The sequence below is a fragment of the Barbus barbus genome (genome assembly GCF_936440315.1).
Source record: "Barbus barbus genome assembly, chromosome: 6".
NCBI classification, from domain to species: domain Eukaryota; kingdom Metazoa; phylum Chordata; class Actinopteri; order Cypriniformes; family Cyprinidae; genus Barbus; species Barbus barbus.
The window spans coordinates 32,477,749-32,502,977 of NC_136734.1; the positions used below are offsets into that span (position 1 = coordinate 32,477,749).

The following is a 25,229-nucleotide window of genomic DNA, read 5'->3' on the forward strand; positions in this document are numbered from 1 at the left end:
CCTGTGATGGCAAAGATTTTTCAGTAGCCATTCTTCAGTGTCACATGATCCTTCAGAAATCATTTGAATATACTGAAATGGTGTTCCAAAAAATTAGTTTTTTTTTGCTATTTCAATATTTATATTTTTGCAGAAAGCATAATTTTTTCAGGATTCTTTGATTTAATAGTTAAAAGGAGCCGCATTTATTTCAATGAAAGAAAAAAATATATTCTGTGCCACTAATTAAAATTAAAACTAATTTTAACACTGCAATACAATAGTAACCTGTAATTCAGTGCAGGTAAGTGTGAATCATACAAGACACTGCCATCTAATGGACAGATTGCCTCAATACGGTTTTTGGAAAAATGGTTGCAGAGCCTGATTTATAAATGTCTGCAGTTTAACAAATTTAGGATTTTTTTTTTTTTTTTTTTTTAATGGAGCCTCATAAGTGTCTTATTTGGAACACTCTACAATGGTAGCAAAATTGTGTGCTGCACAAATAGTGCAGAAAAATGCTTGGCAGAAAAACAGGCACAGTTAGTTTATATATATATATATATATATATATATATATATATATATATATATATAAACTTCATCCAAATCTAATCTTATATTGTTAATATTCCAGTTAACTATGACCATAAGCTATGTTAAAAACATTAAATGGTGGACTTTTGCTCTCTTACTGCTATAAAGCATGAAGCTAATAAGAATACATCCGCTGCTCAACAAGTGCCTTTGATCTGTACAGCAACAGACTTGCTTTGCTTTAAAGCTCACCGCCAGAAACCAGAAGAAAAGCCAGTGTTTAATTATTCATTCACATCTATTCATCTGGAAACAAGCAGGCCGTTGTATAAACACGAAGAGCACCAGTTAAATTGTTCCATTTTGTTTTCAGGTCAAGCAAGGACAAAACAAGGGGTGTATAAAATTGATCCCTGAGGGAAAACGAGCAATAAGACATTCAAACAGTGATTTCTAAAGAACTTAAGAATGTGCAGAGCCATTTCTATTATAAAGTCTGTTCAAACTCTTAAGGTTTGTTTAATCTGATGTAGAGAAAGTCCAGGGCAGTTTTAAACTTGTCGCCTGAGCTATTAATTCAATAGCCCAGGATCACATAAAGAGAATAATCCCATGAGATACTGATTGTCATTCATGATTATTCAAATCATTTGCATTGAGTGGTTTGATGGCAGAAGCCACAAAGAAGCCTGATTAGTGGGAATCTTAAGAGTCCACACCGTAGACAAAGTTGCCAAGTAACCAGACATGAAAGTAAGCGCATATTGATATGATAGTTACACAAATGTATCTTAGTCAAGTTCTATTAAGCAGAGACAGTTTATAAAATCCTGACGCTAATAGTGCAGTTCACATGCTGTATTTATCATAAGACAAAACCGATAGATTTTTGAAGAATTTATTTGAAAAATACACACCATTCACTTTGCTTCCTTTTTCTCTTTTTATATCATGTACTGTATTACAAAAACACTACAAACCACAGGAGGATTCAGACTATACAGACATCAGGCTTGTTTCTCAACACAAGATTAGCGAGAATTCAAGCTTCCTCTGAGGCACAGAATGTAGATTTTGTTAAAATTAACTTGAACAACGTTCAACAGGCAATTCACTAGAGCATAATGATTAAAAACTGAAATGACATCTAAGCAGAACTTGTATATAAATATTAAAAACCAATACAAATCATAGTTCCAAGTTACGCATTTGAAATTAGAGAGGAATATTGAATTGGACTGACAAGTTTTCAGAATACTACAGCAGGTTGGTCTTGAAATGATTTAATCTCACAATTCTTATTCCGTTACAGCCAATAATATGACCAGAGAAACTGTTTGTCACTGTTTATTGGAGTCGGACTGGTGCCATCTCGCGCTTCTGATACATGCTGTATGTGTGAGTACTGAAATTCACAACACATGACAAACAAGTAAACTAAAATGGACAAAAAAAAAAAAACACAACCCACTCGGCACAACGAGAACACTGCAGCAGCAACACCGAGGCCCTTGCAGGCAGGAAATGGGCCTCATCCTGCAGTGGCTGCCGAGTCTTATGCAGTATTTCCAAAGATCAGCAGCTCAGCTCAGTGGAGGCAAAACCACAAGTGATGAGCTGAGTGCTTGCTCCTGTATAAATTGCTTTTCAAATAACGAAAAGTACATTTTTCAAATGTCGCTTTTCAAAAAAGCCAGCAATACAAATGCACTATTTTCCTATCTGGGCAATTGGTACCAAAATAAATTACTTTCTCTTGTATAATCAAGTATCAATATACTGAAGCCTATGAAAATATTATTTGGTTATTTAAAACTTGAGACCCTCAAGTTAGTCCTTTTATCAATGGTTATCTTAAGCTTCAAAACCTATTTTAGGGTTTTTTTCAATATAAAATGATTCATATACAAAACCGAAATGGCAATAGGTTTGAAAATCTGTAGCTTTGTAAATGATGACAATGCAAACAGCTAAACACTTTAGCTGGAACCTGATACAATATTTCTCTTGGTATAATATTACTATATATTGCACAGTATATATTATGTACAGCTGTGCAGAGTGGAACTGTAGGCCATCTAATTACTTGTAGAAGGTTCATAATAAATAGCGACCTTTTCCTTGATTTGCTCTTTCAATCCAAACAGCCCAGAGAGAGAACTGCGGCTCTGCTGTATTTGTCATTGTGTTTTAGTCTATGTACAAAACTCCAGCTGCTTGTGTCCGTTCGCAGGGCTGATGGGAGACCAGAGGATATACCGCAGATCAGCCTGTGGTGAGATCATTGAGGAGCCTCCAAAGTCTCAGCAATTTCACCCAACTCGTCTTGAAGCTCTGTGAAAGAGGGTCTTCGGAAAGCCTCTATCTGCATGAGAAACAACAAGAGTCAATGGTAACACTTTACTTCCTTTTTCAAAGGGTTTGTTAGTTTTTAGGCATAACTGACAAAGGAAATGTGTCAATTTGATATACACGAAAGGTAACAAGGTCACTTACCAGACAGCAGCTGGCTGCCAGCTCTAAAATACGCTGAGGACACTCACTGACCATTTTCCCAAATGCTGATACGTCCAGGCCATAGTCCTGCAACACACACAATTATAAATGCATATGGGGACAGTAGGTTTTTTTTTTTTTTTTTTTTTTTTGCAGAAAATTGATATTGAATGTAAATGTTTCTGGCATTTCCAAAGCGTCAATAATTCTATTTATAATCACCTGTGTTCTTGGAAGGATTTCTGGGTCTGCCGGGATCCTAGCCAGAATTTCACACAAAACAATTCCAAAAGAGAACACATCCACCTAACGTTACATAAAGCAAAATCAGTAGGTGAGAACTAGAAAATGCTTTAGAACATCACGTACATAAGACCACCATTTCACATCTTGCTCTGGCAATTTTAAGTCATTACCTTGCGGTCGTAGGGCTCCCCACGCAGCATCTCAGGGGCCATCCAGAAAGCAGAGCCCACAAGTGAAAGCTTTCTGTCCTTTGCAGGAAGTTCAACCACCTCTCGAGCCAAACCAAAATCAGTAACCAGAGCTTCTCTGCCTCTCGCTGACACCCTTATTAGACAATTCTTCAGGAGACACAAACACACAAAGATGTTTTGATGCAAAATAAGTATTTTTAGTCTCTTTGTACTATCACTATTAGTTTATTCTCACTCTTAGGACTGTAGAGTAGAATATAATCAAGTAAAAACAGTAATATTACAGCCATTACTCCAGTCTTCAGTGTCACATGATCTTTCAGAAATCATTCCAATATGCTGATGTGCAGCTCAAAAAACATTTCTTATTATTAATTAATGTTTTTGAGAGAACCGTGATTTTTTTTTTTTTGGATTCTTTAATGAATAGATAGTTAAAAGCATTTTTTTTTTTAAATCCATGTCTTAATTTAATGCATCCTTGATCAATAAAAGTATTAATTTCTTTAAAAAAATCTACTTGAAATCAAACTTTTAAACAATACTGCATATACAGCTTTATTTTCACTAATAAATAATTGCATGTTATGAATTAAACTTTCTTTTTAAATGTCATACTCATTAAAATATACCAGATATAGACAAGCAAAACAACAATTTTTTAAATTTTTAAACAAGTGCCTTGGGTTACAAAATTATTTGACATGAATGTGGTGTTCTTCTCTGCCAAAAGGCGGCGCCAAAAACCAGCAGAAAGTTTCTAAAGTCATTATAATATACATAGCATTTCCGAAATCTGAACTTGTCTAGTACCAAGTAACCCCTCTATATGGCAGACATTTATATTATATTTTCCAAATGAACACAAACCAGATATTAAATTTGAAGCTGTGCTGACTGACTTGTTTGTGGACTTTTTGTGTGAATGTAAACTGTGGAATTAATAAATATCTAAATGCAATACAAGCATAAAAGAGATGCATGACTGCAATTTTGAGGTTTAGTATCTGTAGCATGTCTGTAATGTTCTTCTGAGACAATGTGCCTGACGGCTGAAGCAGAACTCCCAGGCTCAAATGAAAGACGTTCCTCATCATCACCTTCTCCGTTTAATGAATTATTCAGCTGACCCTGTACCTCGCCAAAGGGTCTGGACCGCCTACAATTCCTCTCCTTTATCTCTATCACTCCAGGGGTACCAATATGCAATGTTATACCTCGCTTTCAGTTTGAATGGTCTCTAGTGATGATGTCATGGCTAGAAACATTACCATGTAGTCTGAAAACTCAGTTTAAAGCAAAATGATTGAGGGTGTAATAAAAATCGCCTGTTATTTTGGAAGAAAGGCAAATGAGGAAACATTGAGGCTGACCAGAGCAGGGGGAATCCAGGTACAACCGAGACGTTACATAAGACCATTGGGACTCTTGGAGCAGAAAGTGCTGATGGGTACAACAGTGAGTTCTGCATCTGGACTGAATTAGAAACCTCAGCTAAGCCTCCATCCCAAAAACTGACCTATGATTATAGGGCTAAAAAAACTCCAAGCACATCCCCGAGTCTAGAAGTCTCCAAATTTAGAACAGTAACTCATGCATATGCCAAGTGTTGCAACACCCTCTGGCTATGCAGCTAATGGCTGGGTTTGAAAGAAAAGCACTAACCACTAATAAAAAATAAATGAAAAACAAATCGACAGAAAAAAATTATTATAATCATTATTATAATTTAATTCTATATAATTATTATAATATTATAAGGAAATGTTCTAAAATTCAAAATAATAAAATAAAATTCTTAGACAAATACAATACTCGTATGCGTTTATAATTTTGCTATAATCAGCTGCTGTTGTCCAGGGTTATTATAGTTAAATAAAACTAAAACAATGTAATTAAAACAATAAACAGCATTTTCATTACTTTAAAATGAAAGTTGTATATTTTATTTTTACTTCAGCTAAATGCCAAGGTACCATTGTACTAACTGTAAATAAACATTATTTCATATAGATAAACATACATTAAATGTTTTAATTGGATTGTAGAAGATCATATTTAGATCTTGTAGTTCTGTGACACTTTATGCTATTCAGTGTAGGAATGCAAGTACTGCTTCCCTGAAACTGGTGTTTTTATTTTCTTACACAACTTCCCATAGTCATACCAACTTCTGCCAACTTGCAGTGTAGCGGAAACCAATCGATGGTCCAACTAACCAATGTGCTAGACATCACGATTGTGTAAATTGTGTGGCTGGCATTTTTGTTTGCTCATTGTTCATATCTGAATGGCTGATAAATAGACAGTCGGGGCCCGGCTAAAAACGAAAAGGGGTGTGTGTGGGGGTGTGTGTGTGTGTGTGGGGTATGGGATCTGCGAGCCTATACACTGTGCATTTTGCATTTTTCAAATGAGATGGGAAGGGTTAGGGAGAGTGTGTGTGTGTGACAGTGAGAGAAAGACAGAGTGGGAGAGTTTATTACCATCACAATGGACTGGCCTTGTTGCTTCGCCCCTCACCCCAGGTTTGGTGAGCACTTGTGTGAATCCTGGCAACCAATGACACCCTCACGCAAACATCTATGGCTGTATTTCTCAGGGGAGAATGCCATGAAAGACTAGACAGCCATTCTCTAATATCTGATAATTGCTCAGAGGAATTGTATAAACCATATTACACTGCACTTCTCAAAGCAAGACGAGTGTTATTGAGAGTCCTGCTGTACCTTAGAGTTCAGATCTCTGTGGTAGATGTTCTTGTAGTGGAGGTAAATCATCCCTCTGGTGATATCAGAGGCCAGGTCTACTTTCTCTCTCCAGCATAGAGGCACATCTTTCCTGGCCAACAGCTCCTCTAAACATCCTCCACTAACATACTGTACAGACAAACAGTCCGTAAGGGAATGAAACAAACACACACTTTCACTTTTATTGTTGTTATGTGTAGGGCTCCATAATAAAGATCTCTCTTGGGCAAATAAAATAACATTTAAAAAACACTTTACAATAAGGTCCCATTTGTTAACATTAGTAAATGTAGTAATATATATTAAATAATTTATTCATCTTTGTTAGTTACTAAAGTGCTTGTTCAGGTTAGTTCACAGTGTATTAACTAATGTTTACTAAAACTTTTGATTTTGGCTAATATTAATACATTCTGTAGAAGTATTATGTATTGTTAGTTCATGTTAACAAATGAAACCTTACTATAAAATAAATACTGGTATAGGCTCATAATTTTTCACTCCTTGGCAGATGAAACGCAGAGCTGTTGTTGGCCACATTTTTAAACGTATTACTCATTTCTGCTACTGATTTTGGGGAGTTGATTTCTTATATAATGTTGTATTATGGAACTAATACACATGCACATACAGTATGTTTCAATTTCATTTAATTGTGTATATCTACAGTGCCCTCCATAAGTATTGGAACCGTAAAGACACAATTGCTCTGTTGGCTGTGGAGTCAAGACATTTGCAAATATGTTTAAAAGATGAATATGAGACAAAACTACAGAATATCACATTTTATTATTGGGTGATTCTAAAAGTGCTGTTCTTTTCATTTGGTAAAACATCTATATGTTGAGTTCATCCCACTCATTGATGTGAGCATAAGTATTGGGACAGTTGAACATAAGGCAGATATAAAAGATTAAAAGCTATTATTTAGTTACAGATCCCTTGCACACAATCACAGCAGTGAGTCTGTGACCCATAGACATCACCAGACTCTTGGTCTCATCTTTGAAATACTTTTCCCAGCCTTTAATGCAGCCAATCCCAATTGTTGCTTGTTTTGGGGAGTTTCTGCCTTTACTCTCCTCTCCAGCTGGTGAAATTCATGTTCAATCGGATTTGAATCTGGAGATTGATTTGGGCAATCTAAGATTTTCCATTTCTTTGCCCTTATAAATTCCTTGACTGAACTGGCAGGGTGTTTTGGGTCATTGTACTGATGCAATATGAAGCACTTCCCAATGAATCTGGTGGCATTTTCTTGAATATTGGTAGGCAAGATGGTTTTGTACCCTTCCAAATTAATTCTGCTACTGTCATCATACATTAAGTCATCAGTAAAGTTGAGAGGGCCTGTTCCAGAGGCAGCCATGCATGCCCATGCCATGACACCACCTCCACCATGCTTTACAGATGAGGCTGTATGCTTGGGATCATTTGCAGTTACTTTTTTTTTTTTTTTTCACATTTTTGCTTTCCCATCACTTAGCTAAAGGTTCATCTTTGTCTCATTGGTCCATAAACACCGTTCCAAAACTCTTCTGGCTCACCTTTGTGCTTTTTTTCCAAACTCTAATCTTGCCTTTCTATTTTTGTTGCTGGTCAGAGGTTTGTATCTTGCTGTGTAGCATCTGTAATTCTGTGTCAAAGTCTCCTGAGGACAGTAGATTGTCAGAGCATCACCCCAGCTTCCTGGAAGTTGTTGGTGATTTTACAGACACGTCTTTTAGGGTTCATTTTCACAGCTTTTATGATTTGTCTGTCATCAACTACTGTTGTTTTCTCAGCCGATCAGGTAGTTGTTGGTTGCTGGTGTCGCTGGTGGTTTCCAAACTCTTGATTTCTGCATGCCCTTTGTTTTTGCTAGAGCTCTAATTGACTTCCTCTTTTCTTTTAGCATCCAAATTGCTTACTTTTCTCTAAAAGTCAGCTCCATTATCTTCATCCTGATTTGTGTGAGCCATCTGTATTCTGAATCTTGCATTCGATGAAGTAATGGATATAACTGATACGACATTTCCTGCTTTTAACATCTGAAGAATTAATGCAACAGGACACAGCTGATCACTTAGAAATACCTGTGAGGCAACTGCTCCAATACTTATGCTCACATCAGATAGGGGGATGAAACTATAAAAGTGCTGAACTTCTTAGCTGGTAAAACATCTATGTGTCGAATCACCCAATAATAAAATGTGATATTCTGTAGTTTTGTCTCATATTCATCTTTTAATCATATTTGTAAATGTCTTGACTCCACAGCCAACAGAGCAATTTTGTCTTTACTGTTCCAATACTTTTGGAGGGCACTGTATATAAAATGTGCACATGTAATTAATTATTGGTAGTAAATTGTTTATCTTTTGCTAAATATAAAATATATTTTCTGACACCTATAAAACATTTTAAAAGAAAAGCTGAAAATCTTATTGTTGAGCCCATCAATTGTACGGTTTCAAAGCATCACATCTATATGATATTTCAAAAATCTAATTGTCAAATAGTACAATCTATTGCATAAAATAAACTCAAACTGCAGAACAAACTTTTTGATTTTGAGGCTGAGAAAATAGAGATCTCACCTCCAGAATTGGGTACAACTTGTCCTCTTTGACACAAATACCCAGATACCTGGAAAAAGAGATGGGAGGTTATGAGCCGTTCCCTAAATCTGCCTTGTCAAGTAGGTTCAGCCTAAATAAAGTCTAAAGCCCCTGCCATGTGTCAAATGCCCAACAATTGAGCAGAAATTGATAATTAGGTAAATTTTATCTTAAAACGATGTTCAGGTTTTCACTTGTTTTTAGTAACATATTAGAGAACCATGAATTAGTTAAGCAGTAAATGTAATATGTGTCTGTGTCATGGTGACCTCATGTGGTTTCTGTCACATACAACAGTTCTGTTCATGGGTTAGCATGACTGTCATCTGTACTGAGGTGATGACAGCTGGCACTAACTGGAAAGTTGTGATAAATTAACACTGCACAGGCAGTTTTGAATATGGCTTTGTCCTTCCAGAACGCACTGGAGATTCTGAGATTGCGTAGACAAACACAGATTAACAGCAGTTTAAGAGCGCTGTGCTGGACAAAGCTTAGTGTGACTTGTAACCTGTAACATTCTTGTATGTATCTAGTATGTACATCTCTACAGGCATTTGGAAACACCTACTACTCGTTCTTCATTATTACTGTTTAACTGTTTTAGAACAAGGGCAGAAACCTCTGAAATAATACAAATGGAAGTTTGGAAATGACCAAAAAACAATTAAAACTCTCTTATATTTTAACTTCTCAGATTAAAAGGTTTTGAAGATAACAGAATCAGTCTGGTGTGTCCAAATGTTTGACTGGTGTAACTACACAGCATACATATAATCCTTCATAAGAATGGAAAGTGTAAATAATAGGTCTGAACATCTATTAGGCATGTAGATAATGGAGTTACATGAGAAACGTATTAAATAATAAACATATGATAAGTAAAAGTTACAAGTTTTTAATTGGCATTAATAAGTGGCTTACCTCACTATGTTGGGGTGTGAGAGTTTCTGCAGAAGGCTGATTTCTCGTACAATGCTGTCTTGATCAACATCATTCTTATAGATCTTTACTACCATCACCTTCCGTGTGGTATTGTGGATTACCTGAAAAGAAACAAAATAAAATGAAAAATAGAACAGGGAACGAATCCTAAAGGGGTATTAAAACACTTGGTCACACTTTATTTTAAGGTCCAGTGTTTGCTATTAACAAACCATTAACTATGGCCTTTCCCTCAAACTCCCAATTTGCTGCTGCTTATTAATGGTTAATGAGGTAGCGGTTTAAGTTTAGGTATTAGGTAGGATTAGGGATGTAGAATATTGCCATGTTAAATATGTGCTTTGTAAGTACTAATAAACAGCCAATATGTTAATAACGGGCATACTAATAACCAACTAGTTAATAGTGAGAATTGGCCCCTATTCTAAAGTGGTGCCAAACATTCCTTTCTCTCTCTAAAGTACAATCACAGAGAAACACTTCCATGTTAATATACAGGAAGGGACAGAACTGCTGGGACGGTTGAGCTGTGCAATCTTCGGTTGTGTAATTTACACAGCAGGGACTCATCAGGAACCCATTAATGGATATAGTGTATTCCAGACCGGGGGGCCAACTCAAACTGGGTTTAGCTGTAAAATATGTCCTAATTAGTAGGACTACAATACTGCACTTTATGAGAGCCATTAAGATACATACACATACAGCACACACTGAGAGACTTTCTACAGTACAATAGGATGAAAAGCCATTTCCATTTAGACTGAATTTATCACTCTGCTTCATATTTTGCTATATGATGGATTTCACTATAAACTATTATGATTTAATTATGCAAAATATTATTTGATAAAATATTTATTGTATATAACAAAATAAATGCACATATGACATCAACATTTTACACTTGAAAAATGTTCTCACAGCAAATAAAGCAATGTCAATGTGTTAAATCACCAAGGAGAAAAATGTCAAATTTGTTAGCACTTACTGTACATATTATTTACTGCATATTTAGATATTATCGCTTACAGATTCATGTCATTAGACTCAAGATATTTTAACTGTTACCTTGTAAACCTTTGAGAAGAAGCCACTGCCAATCAGCTCATGTGTGAAGTTCTCCCAGAATTCTAGCTTGCGGACGGCTGTGCGTAGCTTCTGCCAGCGGTCCACATGGCAGTATGTATCCGAAGACTCTCTATACAGCGTCGGGCTGGTGGGCTCAGACGAAACGTCCACCTCACACATCCTGGAGATCTCCGCTGAGAACCCAACACACAAAAAGTGTCAGAGTCAGAATGTGACGTTAAATTTTACAATTACAGAAAAACACTTTCATAATCTTTTAAATCAAAGAATTCTTTGTAAAAACCCTCAGAAATTATCAAGCACAAAGCTCTAAAATTTAGTAGCTGGTTTCTGAAAGAAGCCGCGTTTATAGATGAATGTGACGCTCTGGTTTGAAGCTCACAAGTACTCGATTAGCTCAATGAGTAGGAAGGCACTCGTCTTAAAGATGTCTTAAAATAGTCGTGGACAGCATGCAGAGGAGGACAGATTCAACTGTTCTTGATCGAAATACAAATGAGACATCAACAACTTAGAAACAATTAAGACCAAGATGAAGACTGCAATTTACTGTTGGGTTTATTAAGACACACTGTACAGATGCATTTAAAAAGGTAGTTTGTGGAAAAAGTCCAACTCTGTCATTTACCTTCATGTCATTCCAAACATATGACTTTCTTTTATCAGTGGGACAGGAAAGGAAACATTTTGAAGAATGCTCAGTCTGATCTTTTCCATAGAGTGAAAGTGTACCACAGACAAAAGGGATATATTTATTTTTTTTTTAGTTTAGTTTAATAGCTCATGGACATTTGATATAAAAGGATATTGTTACTGTTAAATTCATCAAGAATGTAATAAATTGATCAAGTTAACATTTATAATATTAAAAAATACGTATTTTTCAAATTAAATGCTTTGAATTTTCTATTCTTCAAAGAATCAACTATTTCCACAAATATACATTCCTCGTTTATATATTCATATTTAAATATTTACTACTCTATGTAAATATTTGTTTATCTTTTGATCCAAGATGTAATATTTGTAGTATTCTCCAAGAATATGTATGTTCTACTCACAGTTCATATGTGGAATGAAAATATATCCTACTTACTGGTGTTTTGTTAGATATTGGACATATTTCAAATACTGCCCGAGTACTAATGTTTCTCAGAATTAGTAACACTACTAATTGTTCTTTTCCAGAAAATGTGTTTTTGTAATTTAAGATGAGATATTTCAAAGTGCTTGTTTTGCTGTATTTGTTCTAAAGGAGTGAAAACTGCAATATTTGACTGGTCACAATGACCTGATCTGCCCTAGTCTTTACAACAACAAAATATGACATAATGGATAAGTCTATTTGACAAAGAAACCACATCCACATTATAGATAGATCGATAGATAGATACAGTGGGGCAAATAAGTATTTGATACACTGCCGATTTTTCAAGTTTTCCCACTTACAAAGAATGGAGAGATCTGTAATTTTCATCATAGGTACACCTCAACTGTGAGAGACAGAATATAAAAAAAGAAATCCAGAAAGTCACATTGTACGATTTTTGAATAATTAATCTCCATTTTATTGCATGAAATAAGTATTTGATACAATAGAAAAATAGAACTTAATATTTGGTACAGAAACCTTTGTTTACAATTACAGAGGTCAGACGTTTCCTGTAGTTCTTGACCAGGTTTGCACACACTGCAGCAGGGATTTTGGCCCACTCCTCCATACAGGTCTTCTCCAGATCTTTCAGGTTTTGGGGCTGTCGCTGGGCAACACGGAGTTTCAGCTCCCTCCATAGATTTTCTATTGTGTTCAGGTCTGGAGACTGGCTAGGCCACTCCAGGACCTTGAAATGCTTCTTACGGAGCCACTCCTTAGTTGCCCTTGCTGTGTGTTTGGGGTCATTGTCATGCTGGAAGACCCAACCACGACCCATCTTCAATGCTCTTACTGAGGGAAGGAGGTTGTTGCCCAAAATCTCACGATACATGGCCCCATCCATCCTCCCCTCGATACGGTGCAATCGTCCTGTCCCCTTTACAGAAAAGCACCCCCAAAGCATGATGTTTCCACCCCCATGCTTCACGGTTGGGATGGTGTTCTTGGGATTGTACTCATCCTCCTTCCTCCAAACACGGCGAGTGGAGTTTATACCTAAAAGTTCTATTTTGGTCTCATCTGACCACATGACCTTCTCCCATGCCTCCTCTGGATCATCCAGATGGTCTTTGGCAAACTTCAGACGAGCCTGGAAATGTGCTGTCTTGAGCGCGCTGCAGGATTTTAATCCATGACTGTGTAGTGCATTACTAATGGTAACCATTGAGACTGTGGTCCCAGCTCTCTTCAGGTCATTGACCAGGTCCTCCCGTGTAGTTGTAGGCTGATCCCTCACCTTTCTCAGGATCATTGATACTCCACGAGGCGAGATCTTGCATGGAGCCCCAGTCCGAGGGAGATTGACAGTCATCTTGAATTTCTTCCATTTTCTAATAATTGCACCAACAATTGTTGCCTTCTCACCAAGCTGTTTGCCTATTGTCCTGTAGCCCATCCCAGCCTTGTGCAGGTCTACAATTTTGTCCCTAGTGTCCTTAGACAGCTCTTTGGTCTTGGCCATAGTGGAGAGGTTGGAGTCTGATTGAGTGTGTGAACAGGTGTCTTTTATACAGGTAACAAGTTCAAACAGGTGCAGTTAATACAGGTAATGAGTGGAGGATAAGAGGGCTTCTTAAAGACAAACTAACAGGTCTGTGAGAGCCAGAATTCTTGCTGGTTGGTAGGTGATCAAATACTTATTTCATGCAATAAAATGGAAACTAATTATTCAAAAATCATACAATGTGATTTTCTGGATTTTTTTTTAATATTCTCTCACAGTTGAGGTGTACCTATGATGAAAATTACAGATCTCTCCATTCTTTGTAAGTGGAAAACTTAAAATCGGCAGTGTATCAAATACTTATTTGCCCCACTGTGTGTGTATGTGTGTGTGTGTATATATATATATATATATATATGTGCATATGCATGCTTCTTTTGCTGTTTCCCTCTCCTTGCGTTCTACTTACAGGTATATCTTACTACTTTTGGCCTTTTCGTCTGATGAACGACTTTATTACTTTATCTCTTAAATATAATAATAATTTGTATAATTTTATTTAATGAATAGGATAGTATGGATGTAACTGTTCACAGACATGACGGTTCAGTACGTACCTTGGTTTTGACGTAAAAGTTCGGTATGATTTCAGTACAGCAGGGGGAAACAAAATAAATTGCTGCTTTTTTTTTTTTTTTAAATAAACAGTGGTTTACTGAACAAATAGCTTTTTCTTTAAATAAATAAAATTATAATTAAAAATTAACAAGGGATAAAAATCAGCCTACCTCTATGCTCTAAACTATAGTGAGCCCTTTTACATTACCATATGGTTACAATTAACAACTGAGCCCAAATTTAAATTTAATTGCTATTTAATTTTAAATATGTTGTTGAAATACATTCATTTTCACAGTGGTTGTCATAACTGGTTTCATAACAGATTTATTTAAACATACATCAAATAATTAAGACATCACTAGCAGGTAAAGTAAAATATGAGTATATAGTCTAATATTTCACAAAAAGCTCTTCTCTAGACTTAATTTCTGTAGCGAACTAATGAGCTGTGGACACTGATGACTTGCCTGAGGTAAATGAAATGCTACGTGACATTTTGTTTTGCAATCTTTGACGCAGTTGAAACACGGATTGCGTGATTGCATGAGATGTTTATTTCACATTAAAACTAGAAGTAAAGAGAAAGGGATGATCACGCTCACTGGTGCTCCGCGCTGCCGTTTGAACTGAGGTGTTTAGCGATCGGTCACGCCTCACCAAAGAGCATTTATTGTTTGAATTTCATGAAAAAATAAAAAACTGACATAATTTGAAAGATGAGATTTTGTTTCTTATCAAAAGTAACAATATTCGAAATGGAGGTTTCCAATGAAGCTCCATTTGTGCAGTGGTTAAAGTGTGCATGCGTACCGAACCTAAAGACACATAAGCCTATTACACACCACTATAAAATAAATCTTAATCTTGTTTAGAGTTTAACTATTTTATTGTATTGTAACTTAAATTTGTTATTCCTTCTAAAATTGATTTCTGACATGGTAATTTACTCTGCTGCCTGGATCTCACTTCATCATTTCCTGAGCACCAAAACAGCATACAGTGTTAGAATGAATTCTGAAGTGTCTTGTGACACTACAAATTAATAATAATAGTTTTTTACTGTGTTTTTAAGCATATAAGCATTTATATTTTTAAGCAAATAAAATGGAACCTTGATGAGCATGAGACTTCTTTTAAAAATCTTACCAACCACAAACTTTTGAACAGTAGTGTGCTTGTGTATACGGTGGGCGTCTGAAATCTAAACCCACACAGGATATTTGCAACATGGAATCAACATTGTCACACATCACTGTGGTTTTTCTTGTGAGGCTGGGCAGTTAGTTAAGAAACTACTGCAACTCTGGAGAAAAAAAAAAAACCCAAACTGTAATCTTTAACTTTGTGTTGAGTGTCATCACTGTGTAATATCTGATAACACAGAATCTATTGTGAGTTTATACTTTTGTAGGATTTGCAGACCTGTGTTTACAACTTAATGCATCAGTATTTCCTTGTTGGGGAGACACTGAGAATAAAGTAGGGCGTTGAAGTCAATGGGGACTGTCTTCACAGGCCAATGATGCTGCCGGGGAACAGCACAGAGTGGCACGCTTACACAACCCACAGGAATCATCTAGCAGTATTCATCATGGGTAGAGCGCACGCATGTGGTCTTTGTGTTTCAGATGCACAATCACAGCCTTTTCAGTTTTACAACCTCACTAAAAAGCAAAACGCTTAGTGCAATACTGACGGGTCTCTGTCTGTTTCACTCAAAGTCTTTTTCATCTGGTGTTTTCTGTTTATTTCCAGAATGATAAATAAAAGATTTTATGAGTGAATTCTGACTTTTGGAGACTCCTCACTGAACATTTTTGTGCATGCTTGCATGAATAATAGCTTTCAAAACAACATTTGACCTCCGGTGAAGCTTGAGTATATGATACATTCTGAAAACGATAATAAAAAATAAAAAATAGTGCTGTAAAAATGATTAATCGTGATTAATCACATTCAAAATAAAACGCTTTTGTTTACTATATGTATGTGTAGTACACATTGTGTACTGTTTTATGTATATATAAATACACACACACAGTATTTATATTATATAATATGTGCGTGTGATGTGTATTTTTATGTAAACAATGTTTTATTTTGGATGCGATAAATTGCGATTTAGTCATGTGACAGCACTAACGAAAACATGTCTTTGTCATGTTCCAGTTATTGCACCAAGGTGAAAGAGGCACCATCCTACAACATGCTGATTTGCGAGAAGAAAAACACGCTATAGATCAAGCATGCAAGCTGATTTAGATAAAACCACAAGTTAACACTGCAGTGATAAAATTCACCAATGAAAGTGGACTCAACCTCCCAACCTCCTGACTCTCAGAGGAAACATCTAAGTGGCAGCTGACGTCTGGCACGGAAGAGGAGAGAGTCAGGGTTTGTGAAACATGCTGGTCAAAGGGAGAAAAAGTTTACACAGTGCACAGCACGTCAGAGGATGCCATCACAAGGCTGCAACCCGACTTCACATGCACACCAGAGGATATCAAACCTCAACTTTTACAGGAAGACTGATGCTATAGCTCACAGAACTAATAAGTTAAGTAGAAACTATAAATTACATTAAAACTCCGAAATACTACAGATTATTTTTAATAAAAAAGATCATTTATAACTCTTATTAAACATTAAACAACCAAAAAATACACATGTTTTAGCCTAGTTAACAAACTACAAAACCACAGCTTCAGGTCTTGTATAATAATTATTTTTTTATTTGAAATGTTGGATAATGCAGCAACATGGAGTTCATTGTTTATTAGTCTAAAGACTCCCGTCCGCAGGGGTCACAGGTCTGCTCTTTGCATCACATAAACACTCCATAGTTGATGTGACTCACTGATTAACACCAGAACAGGAAGCATGTGGCATGTTTACAACCTTCAAAGGGCAGAAATGTGAAAAACATGTCCAAATTTAGATATTAATTTAAATGACGAATTTAGATTTGTGACTTATCGAGTGTTATTTCATTATTATTATTTCATTTTAACTTCAGTTTATATATTAGTTTTTACTACTTTTAATACTTAAATGGATTTTATTTTTGTTAGTTGCCAAGACAAAATTTCTCATTTTCATTTAAGATTCATCTGATATTTGTATTTTACTTTATTTTTTTCAACGAACAATAACAACACTGACCTCATTTTTTATTCGAAGATAGAATATGTTGTAAAGGTCAGAACACTTTGCTACCCTATATGGCTTCTTTTACAAACTGATAAGAGAAAAACATTTTTGTATAAAGGTTAAGATCTACCAGAGCCCTGTAATATTACATTTACAGTATGACTGCATGTCAGTATGAATGTACCATATTACATTTACAGTAAACAATTGAGGAAGAATATAACAGCAGAAGCTATTCTTCCTAAGGAGACAGTAGCAAGAGAAGCAGCATGACACAAAGTCCTGAACTTGCTCAAGTCCAGGCCAGAACAGAAAGAACATAGATCACATGTTCAAGTCATAAAATTCACACCACTTGCATTATAATAAGCATCTACGCACACAACATGCCATGCATTTGTTTTTTTTGCATTCTTTTTATCCACATCATGACAAGTTCTCTCTCTCTGCACACGGTTTCTCATGTGGCTGCTGGGATTGGTTCAGGGGCGTAGCCATCATTTCAAAAGTGGGGGAGGCGGAATGTCTAGTGTTATACCTGTTTTTTTGTTGTTGTTTTTTTTTTCAGTTAACCCTTGTCTAATTGACAGGTTTTATTTTTAATCATACCTTTTTGCTTAATATGCTTTATGATTATAGAAAGAAATACAACAGCTTGTCACTGGGACAGTACCCTTAAAAGCACATCTTTGTACCTTATTTACCCCAAAAAGTTTCATAGTTGTACATATTAGTACTCTAATGTACTAATATGCACCTTTTTGAGTATAAGTTACGGGGATGTCCTTATAAGGGTACTATTGTTTACATATTTCAGATTGTATTTTGTGTGTGTTGTATGTACAGTACATGGCACACAGTAATGGATACTTGCACATTCACATACTTCTTTATTCTGTTCTGTTCTATTATACATTAGTCTGATTAGTCTATGTTAAAAGGTATAAGACATATCTTATCATAGACAATGCTCTAAATCTTTACCTCTGAAGCCTCACTGAAACTTTCTGCCTCATTCACTTCACCTCTGTCTATAGCAAATAAAGTAGTGTTTGAAACATGTACATACAGGGAATAGTGGCATACAGAAGAAAATAACACATTAAATACACTGCTGGACAATAACCAATCATTTGTATCCTAAATTAATTTTTAACACTTTAGAATGATAAACACACATTCACTATTAACTATGACTTTTGCCTCAATAAACTCTTCATTTACTGCTTATTAATAGCTTGTAAGGTAGTCGTTGTAGTTGTTAAGTTTAGGATTATGGGATGCAGAATATGGTCATGAAGAATACAGAATTAATATGTGCTTAAGTACTAATAACCAATATGCAAGCTAATAATTACCTACTGTAGTTAAAAATGATAGCTGAGTTGTTGTTCATCATACTAATGTTATTTTTTATTTTTCTATATTTGACTAATTATGTGTTTTTTATGATTGGTCCATATATAATCCTACAAATGCTTGTGTATTATAGACGTTATACAATGTAAAAACAGCCAGGTGTTAAAAGCCACTCTTCTCACCTGTCACTGTGTGTCGTCCTAATTCTGTCCTAACAAACCCAGGCTGACTGTTTCTTGTTCATTCTTGACAACACATAAAAACGTCAAATTAGTGCAATAATGACAGAGCACCCCTAAATGAAGATCGGTCCTATATCAGATCGTCAGAGCTTGCATACTTGATTGAAATACATCATGTAGAATTGGCAGTTAAAAATGTCACAATACTGCAAACGCTGTAAAATCTCAGTTCAACATTATCTTTATTCTTATTTGAAGGGTTCTGATAACATACATACGTGTTAAAATAAAAGACGTTACAAAAGAGTTACGGAAAAATACACTGAAAATAAGTGCATGTTTGTCCAGGCAGCTTTTTATTTCTCCATATAATGAACATCAAAACTTGCTAATTATTCAACAAGAGCAATAGGCAGAGTCACTCAACATTGTGCAACACTATTCGGATCCCACATGCCAACTTACGCTGCTTGACTTTTTCGTAAAAAAGGAGTGAAGAGTTTCTTGCCGCTTTGAACTCATCTAGACCTCTAATGAATGATGGATACAGCGCGGGACCGCGGGCGCGAGCCTGGGCATGTCGTGACTTCACAAACTGAGCGACTGATTGCCATGGAAACGTAAACGTCATGTATAAATTATCCTGTCTCTTTGAATTTCAAATCATTCTGCATTTATATACATTGCTCCATTAAAACCTCAACATGTCGAGAACACAACTGTCCAATGAAAAAGTGTGGGGGACGAATTGACTTTTTATAAAATGTGGGGGGGACACGTCCCCCGCGTCCCCGCGTAATCTACGCCCCTGGATTGGTGTGAACTGCAGGGGCAGAAGCTGTATTCTGTTCCAGACTGGATCTGTTGGAGAACAGAGAGCTTTGGCATCGTTCCAGAAGTCTCCCCCTCACATTCTCTCCCACTCTCTTTCTCTACACAAAACAACATTCAGCACAGTGGCATACCAAACATCAAAAATGTCAGAAGTCTTGCTGATGTCTTTCTCTTTTCCGTCTCTTATCTGTCTTTTCTTAGAGTTTTGGGAGCACTGGTTTCTGCACGTCCAAACGCAGCATATTGAACTGGTCAAACTCACATGCGTGCATGCACAAACTCAATTTTTTAAGCAATTTAGGTGTGATGGCTAGTTGTAAGTTTAAGTTTGTTAAGTTTGAAGCCCACCTGTCTGGGAAAAATCGATCAAAGGAACAGCAGGAGAAATCTAGTTTCCTAACAATGACTCTGAATAAAGACTGCTTTGTCACAACGATGTGCTGCCTAATAGGCTGCAATTGCAAACAGTGACAATATAACTGTGATCCAGTGAAATGTATTTTTGCAAAGCTAAAGCACGGAAAGACTCAGCTTCTGTGTGAGTAAAAATAAGCATCATGTGGGAAGAACAATTTTTCAAAACAGACACTAAAATATACTAAAACTAACTAACTAGATATCAGATATTCTGAATTCTGATAATTACATTAAGAATATCGTCCAGCACTATAATATTAATGAAGCTCCAATGTGTGTGTGACGCTCCAATATATGTATGTATATAAATATATATATATTGCAGTTTTTGCATCCAAAGTAAAGGTTATTGTTTACATAGTATATATGGGTATACTGTGTATATTTATTATGTATATATAAATAAAAACACATGCATGTATATATTTAATTATAATATAAAATATAAGAATATAACTATATAAATGCATATACATGTAAATATTATATATATATATATATTATATATAAATATATACGTGTGTGTATTTATATATACATAATAAATATGCGCAGTACAAATACATATATTATGTAAACAAAAACTTATTTTGGATGCGATTAATCATTTGACAACACTAATAAATAAATAAATATATATATATATTTTTTTTTACGATGTTTGCAAGTGCTACTTTTATGTTATCAGAAGATATCAGTCACTGTCATGCATGCAACTGGACTCCAAGCACATCTCAAGGTTTGATCACTTTGGCACTTCCTCAAATCATCTGATCTTCTAAGGTATGCTTCTTTTTTAATCTACCCTCAATTTAGACTTATTACATTTTTGTGTTTCACAAGTCTGTTCTCAACATGCATCAAAAATATTTAGAAAGACAAACAAGACAGTATATGTGGAATGAAGAAGTACTTTTGAGACTATTATTTTTTAGAACTTCCCTAAGTCCTGTGCTGTTTTATATGAGAGAGACAGGACTGGGCAGTGTACTTCTGGAAGTAGATGGAAGAGGAAAACTGTTTTCCTGTCTCACAGCATAGGGCAGGGAGGATTTCAGCTACGTCAACACAAGGGCATAGACTGAACGATATACACCCTCATGAACGAAAAACAGTGGCCTAATATCCATCAAAAGCAAAGACAACACAATACCAGAAACGATAATCATATTTTAACGATGGACTCTATGGAAAAACAGCATATAGGACGGACTAAAAACTTAATCTATATTTTATACATGGAAATACACAACAGCCTTGTCTGAGACAACATCAAAACACTGACTAATGATGAGACCCTGACCATGGCCACAAGATCAAGAGTGTTAGAGCAAATCTGAACATCTACTTCTCTTCATGACATCCTCAATGTGAATCCACTAACTTATTCCCAGCCATACTGAGATGAGAAATGTCAAGTGCAGATTATAAAACCCCTCTAATGAGTTAGACATCTCAGTCAATTCAAGCATTCGATGCATTAAGCAGAGCAAACTGATGCACATGCAGGTGTATAGCAGCGTGTCTTTATGGAAAGCTAGCTGTTTCATGTAATCACAAAAACATTGATTAATTCCTAGGCATTGTTACTTACTGCACTGGTTTAATAAACTATTCATGTGCATCTTGAGGTGGGTAGAGGGGCGGTCCGCCAGAGCTCACAACACAGACAAGCTGGGAAGAGCCTATATGACAGAAGCTATGAGGAAAAAGGACACACATAGAAGCAACCATGAACAGAGACACAAACACAGGACTGTAACAAACACTTAAAAACAACAAACTGAACCGACATCCAATTTTATAATACAACAAACTATTACATTCAATTATTAATGTAATAATAATGTAGAAATTATTAAAAATTACACTACACACTGAGAGAGAGAGAGGTCTGAAATAGTTGATATCTGTAGCACAGCATATTATCTGACAAAAATGTAAATGAGAAGATGAAAATGACAGACGGATGAGTGAGTGGGTGGATGGAGCGAGATGCTGTTAGTAAGCAGAAATGTTTTAAACATTACATTTGCACGTGTAGTTTACAACGACTTCAAACAAACACAAAAAGTATAAGAAAATCATCAAGATGCATAACAACCTAGCAACCGATAAACAAAATAAATCAATAACTCACAGCAGAAAGCACTCCGGCGTCTTCACCTCCGCTGCTGCTGATTGATTGCTTGCTCACCGATCAAATAAAATCGACTACAAACCCCCAAATAAGTTCTAGTCGGAGACAAACCGGTGGCATCGCTTCTACTGCGCTTCATTTACCGTCACTCACTCGAGCCGACAGTCCTCGCGCATAACGAAACCGCCCTCTTCAGACTGACAGCTTCTCGGTAGGGATTAAAGCAAGCGGTCTAGCCTAGATGACAAATGCATGTTTAATGGGCTGTGTGTAGTGGGAGCCAGTTGCCATGACGTCACAATAGTTAAGTTTAGCCCCACCCACCTGTGGGTCCACGGCTGGGCTTCAAAAGCAGTGAGCTGCTTACTCAGAACTAGTGATTGGGATTTTGATTCAGTGATTCGATTCTTTTGAATCTTTGATCAAATCGAGTCATTTAGTGGCCATTTGCGTGTATGCAAATGTACTGAAAGTTTAAGCAACAAAATGCCAACTCATAAAATAGCATACATTTAAAATTTTAAAAGTCTTTATGCTCATTTAAATTGGTCACCGCTCAACATCGTTCAGTGCCGCTCCGATTTGCTCAGAGATTCGTTCAAATAATACAAATATGAATCAGTTGAATTTGTTCACTCAAATGATTCGTTCAAAACGAACGAAACACCTCTCAGAGGCTAGGAAGCACACTGCAACTTTGTAACTCTGCCAATCTACTGTTACACAATATCATAACAGCTACAAACACAATCCAGGGCTTAATTATCATCCAGTTATGCGTTAAATGCTTTGTTTATTATTATGTTTGAGCAGCTGATTTCCAGGCACAAACTGCACAAACAGGCAGTAAAGGCAAAAGAAAGTGATGACAGCGCTAATCATTTCGGCTTCATTATACAAACAAACTCACAAATAGTTCTGTGCTCTGAGCAGTAAATTTATTGGGCATGATCATATAGCAAGTATAGTTGAATTGTAAATTCATAAATATTAGCCACTTCATCTTTAAATAAATATTTTCTTACCAGACCATAACCTAAATATCCACTCGTTATTTTTAGGGAAACTGCGCCCCCTTCTGTTTAAATCACGCACCAGCATCTCAAAATGTAATAGAAGAAACGAGTATTTTTCGCCATCAAAAATAAATATTTTTATTGTTTAAAGTTCATACGTGGGTGGTAAATAACTCTTTTATAATGATATGTGCAACTTCAGTACAGAATGAAATGCTTTGTTCAAATAGTGCATTCTGCTTAATAAAATAAATTGCAGATATGGGCAGCTATGATTTCTAAATTGAACAAGTAATTACAAAAGGACAAATAAAAGAGCCAATAAGCTACCTACTCACACTATAAAGAAAAATCCAGAAGGCAGAAGAATAAAAACACTATGAAATAGGTGAAGGATCACTTAATACCTGAGGTCTGTAGCCCAAAGTCAGCATTAAGAAATAGTCTTTGAAATAGTTTATCTAAGAAAATGTTTTACATAACCTCTTCCACTTCCACATGTCCTATTTATTTATTTATTTACCTTCCTCCCCCTCTATATAGATTTTTTCTCTTATATTTATTATTTTCTACATACCACACCTCAACCGATGTCTATTCCCCCTTTTTTGTAAGTGTTCTTGGCCTTTCAGTAAAACAATATTTTGTTCTCCCTCGCATATGTTACAGTGCTGGATCTCAATGATGTGAACTTTGTTAAAGGAATAGTACTAGCGAATACTACACATAAGCTTAGCAGCTTCAAGGTACTTCAAATACAATTTTAGTTATTTCAATTGTATCAACATGTAAAATGAGACTTCGGAAAGTCATGCCAAATGCGGAGAATATTCTGTGGGTTAAAGCCATTCATTATAATGCGCTTGGCAAAAGTGCACCTTTCATACTTCATTCTGCGCACTTCAAAAAGATTCCTAAATTGTTGCATAAACTGGTTTTACACCCAGGACGTGTAGGCACAACCCCACATAGACATCTTCGAGTGGAATCGGTCGCACAAATCTAGAGGCCCAGGATATTTTTCTGGCCAAGTCAGTAGAAAAGACATATGCAGCTCCACACACGTATGGAGGATACCATGAGTCTGGGTAAAGATCCTCTGAGATGAATCATTTGTTGAAGCTGTCCCTGTGAGGAACAGCATCCGAGATGACTGATCCAGTAATGTAGTCTTTCCTTGAGGACTTCCCCTGGTCATGCAAGTAGTCCACCAGGTAACACACATTAAGAAAAATATCTGCATCGATCTTCATGGCATACCAGGCACCCTGGCAGTAAGTGGCTATCCAGTTCATAATCATCATCGTCTTGATGGTGAGATTATGGTAGCTGTCCACAAAGTCCATTTGAATGATGCCCCCATATTCCTTGCTCTCCCTCTCAAGGTGCTCCAGCAGTACTGGGTCACTTTGTGCTGGCTGACCAACGACATACAAATGCAAAACGGTCACACTAGGAATCAAGCCATCTTGACCCCATGTCCTTCTAATAGCAGTCCTCGCCTCTGTGTCTTTGAGAGTCACTGGGATCATAAGAACCAGGAAAGGACTCTTCTTCTCGCACAGTTCTGGTTGGTTCAGAAGGAATTTGTATGTTGATGGTGAGATCACTTCATAGAGCTCTTTAGGTGCTGGAGTCTTCTTCGGTGGAGAAGGCCGCATTGTGCTGCTAAAAACGAGGATAACTGCAAGTGTTATTAATCCAGCTACAGCAAAGTATTTCAAAAGTTTATATCGTGATCTTTTTAGAATATTTAAAAACTGCATCACAAACGTAGGTAGCCTAAAGTTACAAAACTTGAATGAGTGATTTAATGATTGAGTGAGGAGAAATATTAGCCAGATTTGAGCTTCATGATTAAATAATTGAATTTATTCATTTAAAATGGTAAAGAAACCCACATAAATCAACACAAATGTCCGAATAGTCACCATTTATGCGTATTTTCATCGCGCAAACTGGCAACACATGATGTTACTAGGAAAACATATCTGTTGCGTTTTGGTTGTAAACCCTCAGATGATCACATCCGTTTAGGAAGTAAAGACTTAAGCACATTTTGCAGTACATTCCG

General features: G+C 36.2%; 1 protein-coding gene and 1 pseudogene across 3 annotated transcripts; both read right to left on the reverse strand.

Annotated features, from left to right (window-relative positions):
* Positions 1 to 1,402: 1,402 nt before the first annotated feature.
* LOC306870813 (dual specificity testis-specific protein kinase 2-like) lies at positions 1,403 to 22,414 on the reverse strand. 2 transcript variants are annotated; one of them, XM_079418240.1, is made up of 10 exons: positions 22,140 to 22,414; positions 21,594 to 21,698; positions 10,819 to 11,012; positions 9,727 to 9,848; positions 8,782 to 8,830; positions 6,182 to 6,331; positions 3,432 to 3,599; positions 3,238 to 3,321; positions 3,016 to 3,102; positions 1,403 to 2,884 (listed from the first exon to the last, which is right to left on the reverse strand). In XM_079418240.1, exons 2-10 carry the CDS (start codon positions 21,622 to 21,624, stop codon positions 2,801 to 2,803), a joined length of 969 nt encoding a protein of 322 aa, XP_079274366.1. In that variant the 5' UTR covers positions 21,625 to 21,698; positions 22,140 to 22,414; the 3' UTR covers positions 1,403 to 2,800. The 2 variants fall into 2 exon arrangements, with proteins under 2 accessions (XP_079274366.1, XP_079274367.1); XM_079418241.1 differs by lacking the exon at positions 21,594 to 21,698.
* A 1,522-nt stretch (positions 22,415 to 23,936) lies between these two features.
* Positions 23,937 to 24,816, reverse strand: LOC306870768 (beta-1,3-galactosyltransferase 1-like; annotated as a pseudogene). Its single transcript has one exon. The product of its transcript is annotated as a beta-1,3-galactosyltransferase 1-like (transcript).
* Positions 24,817 to 25,229: the final 413 nt, after the last annotated feature.